The sequence below is a fragment of the Xiphophorus couchianus genome, chromosome 20 (genome assembly GCF_001444195.1).
Source record: "Xiphophorus couchianus chromosome 20, X_couchianus-1.0, whole genome shotgun sequence".
NCBI lineage: Eukaryota > Metazoa > Chordata > Actinopteri > Cyprinodontiformes > Poeciliidae > Xiphophorus > Xiphophorus couchianus.
Genome location: NC_040247.1, coordinates 20,126,475 through 20,137,876, shown reverse-complemented (window position 1 = coordinate 20,137,876; position 11,402 = coordinate 20,126,475). Strand labels below are relative to the sequence as shown.

At 37.0% G+C, this 11,402-nt stretch overlaps 1 protein-coding gene across 1 annotated transcript in view; it reads left to right on the top strand.

Annotated features, from left to right (window-relative positions):
* Positions 1-2,438: 2,438 nt before the first annotated feature.
* The window catches only part of mapkapk2a (MAPK activated protein kinase 2a), a 28,075-nt gene continuing 19,111 nt past the window's right edge, over positions 2,439-11,402 (top strand). The window contains exon 1 of the mRNA XM_028003264.1: positions 2,439-3,196. Coding sequence (XP_027859065.1) covers positions 2,984-3,196 — 213 coding nt within the window. The 5' untranslated portion in view covers positions 2,439-2,983. The remainder of the gene's footprint in view (positions 3,197-11,402) is intronic.

Sequence of the window (11,402 nt, the reverse complement as noted above, 5' to 3'; positions counted from 1 at the left end):
GTAGATGAATATAATAAATAAAAAATATCTGAAAACTGGAACAAAAGTCATAAAGGAAAACAAGTAACAGTCAGGAATGTGAAACACAAGAACGGGGAATATGAAAGTTTTTTTAAGAAGGAAAAGGATGAGGAAACTTTAAACAGTTAAAGTTTCATAGAAAGAAAAATAATGATGAAAACTACAGGAATTAATAAACTGAGTAGTAGGTTTGGTAAGTAGGCATATGTGGTGATTTAGAAATAAGGAGAAAGGCAAGGAGCAAGTGAGTCAAAGTAAGAGAATGGAAAGATGATTTGAACAAATATCAAATTAAAATGATCGTTGTGTTCAAGGTTGCTCTCATAGCAGTTTGGAAGAACTTAATAACTGGAAATAGAAAATAGATCTTATAGAGAAACAGCTAAAATGCTTTGCATGGTCCAAAGGATGTTTATAAAAATCTGAGTAATAATTATGTAGAATTATAAAAATTAAAATATTAGATAAGAATGTTAATTTTTCTTTGCGCAGATTAAAAAAAAACAAGCTGCAACTGATTCTGGACATCTTAACATTCTTTTAATAATGAACAAAACTTTATTAAGATAGAGAAATATTAAATCTACAGGACTTACTTTTAATTGATTCAGTGAAACTAAAACTAACTCTCTTGGTAAATAGTAATTGATCAAACAGAGGAACACATAGCCTTCATGGATTTCAAATGCACCATTAGCTCTGCTCCTAAAACTTTTATTTTTATTGCCAATATAAAACAAAAACAAATGTTTGCAGTCCAGTTTAAAGAATCCAAAACAGATTACAGTTTCTCTGGCTACAGGATCAATGTACCAATGGGCTCTTTGCACCTGCTGCGCTGACGTCACATCCTCATTCATCCGACACATTATGAGAGTCAAACTGTGTTTGCTGCAGCCAGGGCCGCAACTACATATTTTTGAGGTGGATGCGAACATCATCATTGTAGGCTAGCTTAAGCTAACCTGAATATTTACAACTCTCTTGCTGATACACGGACATTTCTTACCTTCTGTCTTTCAACCACTTTGAAAAGCTTTTCTTCGTCTCTCCAACATCTTTATCCTTCCCCCTCTTCCGTTTTCTGTTTTGGGCCCCGGAGTTTTTTCTGCGCCCCATCTTTAGCTCCCTGTTGTTGAGGCATTACTACAAATTTAAAAGAAAACAAAACGCGCCTCAGCCGCTGCCCACGCTGCCTGTATGGGAGGGGGGCGCCTAATCAGTGCTGTTCCTCTGTTATTGATCATTTCATACACAAACAGCTGTTAAGTACATAAAATGCTGACTATATAAAAAATAAATTCCCCACATCGTTTTTGCGCCCCCTCTAGTGCAGCGCCCCTATGCGTTGCATACACTGCATAGCCACCTTTTGCGCCACTGAATCCAAAATGCTGAGTATTAAATAGTAAAATACTTTTGTTTTACTTGCTTCTTGCTTTGTGATTCTGAATATTACCATAGTCACTCTTGAGTTTTATTAACTTTCCTTAACGCTACCTCAGTGAAAACCTTTGGATTTTGTCTCACCTCATGGCCAATCTATGAACAGCAGTCTGTTCATGTCACCTTTGTGCTCTGCTCTGCTCTGATGGTTCCTGCTCCTGTGCAAGAACCAAAAAAGCAGGTATCAGGCTGGAAAAACCAGTAAAAGAAAATGGTCTGTGTAGAGTAGGGCCAGTGACAAACGGCCATTTTCTAATCTTCCCAATCCTCTTGCTTTATAATCTTGTCGAGGGTTGCATTTCTTTCCAGCTGGTTTTCCCTCCACTAAACATTTCTGTAATATTCTCATACAAAGCCGTCCATGGGCAGCCAGCTTCTTTAGCAATGCCCTTATGTGACTCAACTATCTGACAACTGTCAAACAGATAGTCTTTCTCCAGACTGTGTACACCACAGCAGAACATTTCACATTGAGCAATTTTTGTGGCTTTATGATCCATAATCATTGAGCTTAAGGGAAATAGAGAGTTGAAATACTTAAGTCCATATATAATGTGTACATATTTCACTTTTATTTAGCAAAATTATTCCAACAATTTATTTAGATGCACCTGTAAATGCCTGGACTTCTGTTTCCTTTGAAACAGCGGTCTGAATTGGTAAAAAAAGAGCCCTAACCTTGAGGTAACCTGCAGGCCTCTGGTCAGAGATTAGTGCGTCTATTTTTGTCCCCCTCCTCTCGTTGGTACCATCTTTGTTAGAGGGTCTCTTCCTTTAGACAATACGGCAACGAAATAAAAAACAATTTACAAAGAATACCACAACACACAAACAAGAAATATACAAAAAGACACGCTTTACTTTTGCTGGTTTTAAATAGCTGGTAGCTGGCTTTACACATTGTGTCGTTTCCTCTGTCGTACTTCTTCTTTAAGAGCCGAAAAAAACCAGCTATGACGTGAGAAGTAAAACCTGCTGGCTGCCTGTCCACTGAAAAGTGAAGTGTGTTTGACGAAGCAGTGGGTGTCGGACTTTCTCTGTTACTTGTCCTTTCTCCGTTGGTTTCTGTCGTCTTTATTTTCATTTTTTAGATTTTGAGATTTTTCCACAGTGAAACCAAACACTGTAGCAAACTTAGAGGATGTTTTAGAGAAGTTCCTCCAGCGTTTTTTTGAGGAACCGGTGGAAGGCGGATACCACCGGAGATGGATAAGCTAACCTATAGCTCACTTGTTAGCCGACAGTCATAGATCACAGAATAGACTCGAGCTAGCATGCTAACAACTGTCTAGTTGAGCATTTATCCGGTAATTGAGACTCTTTACTCACTCCTAGCATTAGGATTATTCTCTGCTAGACTTTGGGTCTCATTTTTTCACCCTTTATAGTTTGTCAGAGGCCAGCGAAGTCAGGAAGACTCAATTTCTGGTCAAAAAAGGAGAACGACGGCGCGGAATTGTCGAGAAGCTACGGCTAAGTTATCCCACCAGCTCAGTCAAACAAGACTGTGGACATTATGCTGCCTAACGCTCAGAACCAACCACTGTTTCCGAACCCGGCGGGCCAGCAGAACCCCGCGGGCCACTTCCACGCCAGACCCCACCTACAGATCAAGAAGAACGCCATCACAGACGAGTACAAGATCACCGGCCAGGTGCTGGGGCTGGGGATCAATGGCAAGGTGGTGGAAATCTTCCAGAGGAAAACCGGTGACAAATATGCGTTAAAGGTGAGCCACAGTGGTCCTGTGTGTCACCCAGTTAAATACTGTAGTGGACACCACTTGAACCGCCATTATAGGTGATCTAGTTAGTGTGAAATCAGTAATAACAACAAAGAAAGAGCTATTTTTCTTCCTATCTATCAAGACTGGTATGGATATATGTACGCACTGCATGTTTGCTTTTGTTTTTTTCAGCTTTTCACCTGGAGATACTGTTGTTGAACGTCTCAAACTTAATTTGAGCCATAATATTTTGCGTTTCTGCAAAGCCTTAAAAATAATTTCCAGCCCCCAAAATATCCCATTTTCCACAAGAGGCCCTTCCAATAGATGTACCATGTATCGGTGAGTTAAAGGCATAACTTCATTCATTCACTGGCTGCTGTATTTTGTTTTCAGTGATTTGAAACTCTGGTTGTGGAATTTGGGTGGCATGGGTTAGGGTTACTAACTCTACTAAACTACTAACTCTATGATGCAGGAAATAAATTGCTCCTGTCAAAATAAAGTTATCAGACAGACCAGACATTTAGCCTTGCCCATAAACATGCAAAGCAATTACTGGTTTAAAATTGAATTAAAACCAAAACACTCTTGTTACCAACCACTATCATGGTTAGATTTCACAGGGTAGTTTTCAATAGTTGGCCAAACCTTTCATCAGTAAGATAAAGTGATCTAAAGTTTACTTTTTACTATAAGAAGGTGCTGAAGTAAGGAAACCCAGACCTAAAAGAACATCCAATAGCTGGAAAACAAACATATACATTTAAATTACATTTGTATTTAAGTTGCTTAGTACTAAATAAGTAAAATATATTTATTTTATTAAATAATCAGTGTCTTGGAGTGAATCTGAAGACTTGCAGAGACCCTAAATGTAAGAAAGAAGATGCTAGAACATTCAAAATGTTTTTTTTGTTGTTTTTTAGCTTTCCTACTATGAGTGACCATTGGAAGCAGTTCCAACATCACATTGTTGGAGCTGCTTTCATTGACTGTAAAATAGAGTTTTGCACATATTTTTAAGCGAGTGAACATTTTCAGTTTTCTTTAGGACTTTATGTTAGTGATACATACATGATGCTGCTAGCATGGCTAGAATGACTGAAACAGCATTGTTTTTACTCCGTGGATCATTGTTTGTTTTTTGACAGACAGTTGTCAAAAAAAGTATTATTCAATGACCTCTACAAATACACAACCAGAATTTCTCAGATACCTAAAGTAATCCCTTCTACCATAGTTGCACATGTAGTTTGTTTAGTGCATGCAATCAAATCTCATTTTAAGTAAAGGACACAGAAGTAGAACATAAAAATAGAAATTTACCAATGAGGGAAATTAGTCATTCCTTTGAGCCAAAGCTTAAAGTTGATCACTTATTTTTTCCAGGAAGTCAGAATTAGCTTATCTGCAGTGATTTGGTCACAAAAGAAATAAAGGCCTGTTTTTAACACATCCAAGATGAATTTGTACTCAGTAATTATGATGCAGGATATCTTTATAGCCCTTTTCCAAATTAATGGTGTTCCATCACAGAAACTTAAAACTGAAAAGGATGAAACACAGTAGCCTTGCTGTGCCAACTGAACTGGAGATGAATAAAACACAGTTTCACATATCTTCTCACATCTCTGTACTTCCCCTGACTTTACTTCTAATCACCTCCCTGACTCTGAAGCGCTTTGTAATGGGTAACTGAAGTGTTGGTGTTAGTGATGCTTGTTTATAGTATTTTAACTAATTTGGAAAAGAATCAGATCTTAGAGTTTCACTAGCTTATTTCCTGACTCAGATCTACACTACAGGCCTAAATGCATTTTTTTAAAAACACATCATCAAGTGTCAGCAACTGCATCCTGCTGAAATGTGATGATGGTGACTGGAAACGTGCCATGACTAGCTCTCATTACTAACCTGGTAATAGAGTAGGTATCTGTAATTTAAACGTCATAGGATTGACGTCTTACTGTTTCATGTTTACGCTTGAATATGATTACCATTCCAGCGCTGTTGAGGAATCGATTCAGAACAGGTGTTGACACTTGCTTACTGAGCTGCACATATTTGAGATAAATGCTGATAAGAATAAAACCCATGCAATGTGACGCACTGCATTAGATACAACGCCTGAAGATCACTTTCTGTCCTGGTCAATGATTAATGAGAGGCAAACGTCTTTACAGACAAACACACACAAGACTGATGCATGTCCACATTTAGCAAAGATCTACAAGGATGAATGAACTTTTTCTGGGCTGCACTGAGGAGCACTGTGTGATTTTTGTTTATGTATTAAAATCTCCAAATTAGTCACACCCTAAGCACTGGTCATACCTTCTCTTGTGTGTTAAAGGGGGAAAACACATGAATGTTGTTTAATATTTATATTAAGCCCATTGTTAAATCAGTTAAATGAACTTCATACAAGGAGAAAATGATGGCAGTAGTGTTTAAGTTAATCTGTTGTGGCTTTAGATGTGTATTCTCTGCCGATCCCTACAACATGCTGCTGTCAGTAGCATTTTCCTCAAATTATTTCAACAGAATATTTTTAGTTGCCAATTATAAGTACTAAGTTTAGTGTAATATTCTGTTTATGGGATTTGCTAAATAAATTCAAGGGATGCTCCAATCAGGTTTTTTGCTGCCGATTCTGATACCGATCATCCATGAGGCCAATCTCTGCTGATCGCCTGGATTGACTGTTAATTTTTCGGTTTAGGTATAAATGATGCTATGTTATCTGGCAAAATGGAAAAATTATCTGGCAATAAATTGACCTAATTTAGACATACTTCAATACATATTTAAATTTTTTTTAAATTTAAGTTACATGCTTCAGCTTTAAGCAGATGTTCGGTGTGAGAGTTCACTGTTGGGCGGAGGTTGAGCGGCGCTCCGTCTGTGAAATGTCACTACCAGTAGCGCGGTCCAAGAGCGAGAGCAGAACTAGTGTCTTACACCGCCACCTCGAAGACTTGAATTATTTTTTGGGTTATTTGTTTAGGTTTCTGACCGTGATGCTCTTCCGAGTGAGTATTGGTAGCTGTGCGCTGCTTTACCTGCTATCTGTCCGCTCCGGATGTCATTTTTTCCTGCATTGAGCCTCGATTTAGCCAAATTCTGTCAAGTGCTTGTTTTTTCAATGCCATATTATATTCATTGTGTTGATGCATTTTGACGTACCTCACCTCCGAGGTAATTTTCCGCCGCAACATGTAAACTTCCCCCATCCACTCTCAGAGTGTTATAGTTCCACACGACAGGATTTGTTGCCGCACAGTGTGAAGGAAAGAGGAGAAAGCTGCGAAGTGAGATAAGTGTGATCGGTTTTGGTGATCAGCAACAAGAGACAGTGATCGGCGATCACCGATCATAAGCTTTTCCACAGAAAATGGCAGATTATGATCGGTGGCTGATCGATCGGCACACCTCTAGTAAATTCCCAAGAGTAGATTAGTTGGGTCACTAATAACCTACTTGCTAAATGAAGAAAAAAATAATGAAAACATGGCAGGTTGTGATTTATAATTTTAATGCATGTTAAAAAACGTAAAACTCTGGGTTTGTTATACCTGTATAAGCTAAATATTTAAAAAAAATAAAATAAATTGTGGTGCAAGTTGAAAGTTGGCATTGAAGACACAGGAGGAAGCAGAAATTAAAAACTGAGTTTTTCTTCCAAACACCAAGCTATCTGAATGAAGGCTGCCTTAATCTCCATTTCACAGTCCCTTTATACATAAATGTGCTTTCCCATGACAGTAATAAGCCGCAATGTTTAGAAAAGGTTTGCAAACGGGGAAGAACCATCTGCTACTTTAGATCTTTCAAATTAAGAAATCTTATTGTCTATCATGTTAAAAAAAAAAACGTAGCTATAATTGGTACAGTGCATCATATACTAATATTTATGTTTGAGTTGTGTTGTCCCTTTTTAAATACAGTTTATTATTATTAGCTGCTTCATGGTGTTGTTGGCATGGTTACTAGTCATTTCACATCTGTGTCAATTAGACATAGATGTTGCCTATGTCACAGCTCTGCCCGATGACACTGGTTCTGCTCACTGGAAAAAGAAAAAAAACAAAGCAGCCAAACAAGAAGCAGATGCCTAATTTGAGTGATTGTATCAGTCCCAGTGATGGAAAATTTGTTTGATAATGCAGTTGGTAGAAAGACTGGCTCTTTGTGAAGCTCTGGCTTTTACTCCTAGACTCACTGGTATATTTTGAAACTTGGCTCATAAAGAGAGTTTCCAGTGACTTATACAATCCAGCTGCGACGTGTTTGGACGGTCACCAAATAAGGTCATAAAGATACGATACAATATTTAACAATGTTCACCTTAAACAGAATGTAAAAATATAATCAAAGTGATGTTTGCTTTAAATATTTCTTTAATAATTTTTGCTTCTGATGCAACCCAAGTGTTTCTCAGGGAAATGGGGGGCTTTGCAGAATATTAGAAATAGTCAGACAGTGAAGTGGGTGTTATTCCCTATCATAGTGTCCAGACAGCGTAGGGGAAAAAAACAGCATTGACCCAGTTCTTTCATTTCTAAACCCAAAAACTGCATGAAGGGATGAAATGTACGGCAAGAGCACATCAGGAATGCTGCTGCGTTTTTATCGGCTCACATAAATTCTCATAAGTAACACACACCAGAAGAGTCAAGCATGTGTAAGTGTACAGAGACATCACAAGTCATCAGACTTGTCTCTTGATTATTTTTTGCTTCTGTTTGTGCTCGTGCTAATGTGTAGAAACTCAAAGGTGACAAAAAAATGTCTCCACGGCAGCGTGTCATGCTGTGAAATACTTTGCAAAATGTTGTTTTGGTTGTGCTAACTCAGTCAGCTAACCCATTGTGTTCATTGATAGTCCAGGTTCAAGTACCTGTAAACTTAACATGGTGACGATGTATTGATACAGCGTGTGCATTTCTTGGACCACATATTGTTCTGGTTTTGCAGAATAATGCAATCTTTTTATCTGGCTTTTCTTTGGGGAAAAAATCTTTTTATATGGACATTCTCTTAGGTTTAATAAACCTCACACATTATGAAGGAAACTTCTTATTTAGTCACTTGCGACTATACCTTATTACCGGCAAATGTTTGGCAGACTGACGTTGCTTTTAAACGTAACCATTTATGGCCTTCTACTGTATTGCCTAATATAGCCTCTCTAAAAATCAATAACTCTTTGATTGACTTTATACATGCATCCTGTGTTGATTGGTCTGCCTGTAATGTGTCCTTGTTACAGAAATATTTTTAGAGGTCTGAAGTACTGCCAAATGTTGTTGTAAAGTGATAACACTGTATAAAAAACAACAACTCCTAAACGAACTGAAAATTAGTTTCTTTTACGTGGATGATGGACTTAATTTGACTAAATTGAAAAGGAGCAATAAAACAAATGTTGCTGGCTTATATATGTCTAGCCCTGACGTTAGCATAAAGATGAAAGTAATTACTTTCAAAAATATATACTTCATAATGTTGAAGTATATTTCACATGTTGAATTTTTGTCAAAAATTCAACATGTATTGTGTTGAAATTAGAAGTGTTTTAATAGGCTACAACTTAAATTTGGACTTCAGGGAACACCCTGAATGAAGAATGCTGATAAACAATGGTTAAACATTAAAGAAGATTTAAAATCCATTTTGTATATTAATTTTCCCCAGTCAAAATTTAAAGTCATCATTTCAGGTTCTCTAAAAATATCAAAACAGCCACAATTTATTTTTGTCTTTTGGGAAAGAAGCATCAAAGCTTCAGATTAGCAAGAGTCAATATCGATAAATCTACCTAAACTTTGCATTTTGCTGTAGTATCATAAGTTTAAAAGTGGGATGTTTTTCCTTTGCTATTTAATACAAAAAGTCATTAAAAGTTAAATATATTATCAGTATTAATGTTTCTATTTCACTTATTGGTTGTGTTTTTATTACAAGGAAATGTGACTTTTTCATTATTGCTCCTTACATTTCTTTTCCAGATATTTCTTTTAAATAACCACCAAAAACAGTGAAAATATTCATCTTTATCATTTAAAACTTATGTCATAATTAAATATTATTTTTAGTATCATTTGTATCATTAGACCATAAAACCCCAAATAAAAGGTAAAAGGATTGCTCCACATTAAAGCCCTGGCTTTATGGACCTTTGATGTGATGCATAATGAAAATCTACGAGTGCAGCTGACGCATTTACTGTCGGTGTTTACATAACCTGGGCTGGTTTAACATGTCATGCAGCGGGTTTGGGCCTTATCTATTTATCACAGCTATGGAGAAGGGATCTAGAAGTATTTGGAAAGAACATGGTGTTAGATTGAGCTGAGAAGCTATGTGGTGTGACAACTCTTCAGGGGTAAAATGTAAATACAAGAGAGGACAGCAGAAGGGGGATGGTGTGTGACTGGGGTGCCTGAAATAAACTGCTAGGAAAACAACCATCAATCTAGCGTCTATACCTGCTGGTTCATGTAGGATCGAGAGAGGGGCTGGTGACCATCTCTTGTCGTTAGAAACGTGGTTCACCGTGGACAGGTCCCCAGTCTATTAGAGGATAACACAAAGACAAACAACCATGCAGAGAGACCAACCCAACAGTGGTTACAATTGTTACAATTTATATCCGACACGTTTAAAAGTTGTGAAAGTCACTCCTTATGGTTTTCTGCCAAAGTGTACACACTCCTTTTAAAAGGTCTGGTTTTTGTGATGTAAAATGAGCCAAGTGCAACCGTCTCACATTTATCCTGTACAAGTTAACTGAATCACAAAAATTTGTAAAGGTGGAAAAAAAGGGTCAAAAATCGAGTTGCATTGGCGAGTCGACCTTTAAACTAATCTTTTCATTGAGCTTCTTTTGACTCAAATTTAGCATCCAACCTTTTTTGGTGAGTGTGTTGGGATCCCACAACTTGTTAATATTTTCCCACTTCACCTTTAAATGGTTCATCAGATCAATCAGATTGGGATTGTGGAGACATTTCTTGTCCAAAGCCGTCTTCTGGTGATCCCACAGACTTGGTTCTTATTTCTAAATAAGCAATTTTAAACCATTGAGTTCCATCTTCTGTTATTTTGGAAAACAACTTGGACTTATTGTAATGCTGAAAAAGCACATTTATTTTATTTTCATCTTCAGCTTGTTTGCAGACTTTTGATACTTTTGATAATACCAATGGTGTTAAACCCCATTGGTATTTGGATGTATTAGTGACTTTTCCCACCTTGGCAATCCTTAAATAAATAACTCCAGACTTTATTCAGCCACCTCCATGTTTCAGTGTCTATATGATGTGCTTCTGTGATGCGGAGCACTGTTCATTTGGCAAATAATCCAGTTTATGGTTCAAAAGTTCAACTTTGCTTTTATGAGATGATATCAAATTTGTCGACAAGGTTTTGGAAGATTTTAACCAGGTCTGGGTGTTTTTCTCTGGAAGAGAAGAATCCTGCATTGCAACTTTGTTTCTTATTGTGGGTACATGGAGAATACAGAAGCCTGTCGTCACATGAAGAAAAATGAAAAGAAATAACACTTGTTGGAAAGTTTTGCAACTCCTTCAATGTTGCTGTCGAGCTACTTGAAGCCTTTGTTGCCAGTTTCTGACTCATCTTTTATTTATTTTTTTAAAGTAAATTTCTAGTGTTATTTCTCCTATTGGAGGTGACTGGTTTGCATCAAGTTGGCCCTTCTTTTGACTTGGTGTCTTGTAATCTCTCTAATCCGATGTAACAAAATGCCAGCTGGCAAATATCAGGTAAATCTTAGGTCATCTGAATATTATTCCATTTTAACTCAATTTGATATAGTTGAACTACAGAAGATTAAATGCTGAATCTGAGTCAAAGTTTAGTTTAAGTCTGTCCAGATTTAGTCTCTTTAGTTTTAGTATCTTCATAGTTTTATGTTTGTGTTTTAGATAGGCTTCTTCATTTATTTTTTTTACATAAAGTAGTACAGCATAAATATCATGTGGAAAAATTAAAATGATATATCTCTTCTGATGATGTTTTTTTACATCACAACAAAACTGGCATTTGAACATGGTTGCGTATGCTTTTAAGCGTCACTGCAGGTAAACATGGTAAGCCGGTGTAAAAAAGAGGAACTGAATATATTAGGCCGTTTAAATTTATGACCACTAATCTCTTGAAACATGGTAAAACTGATTTT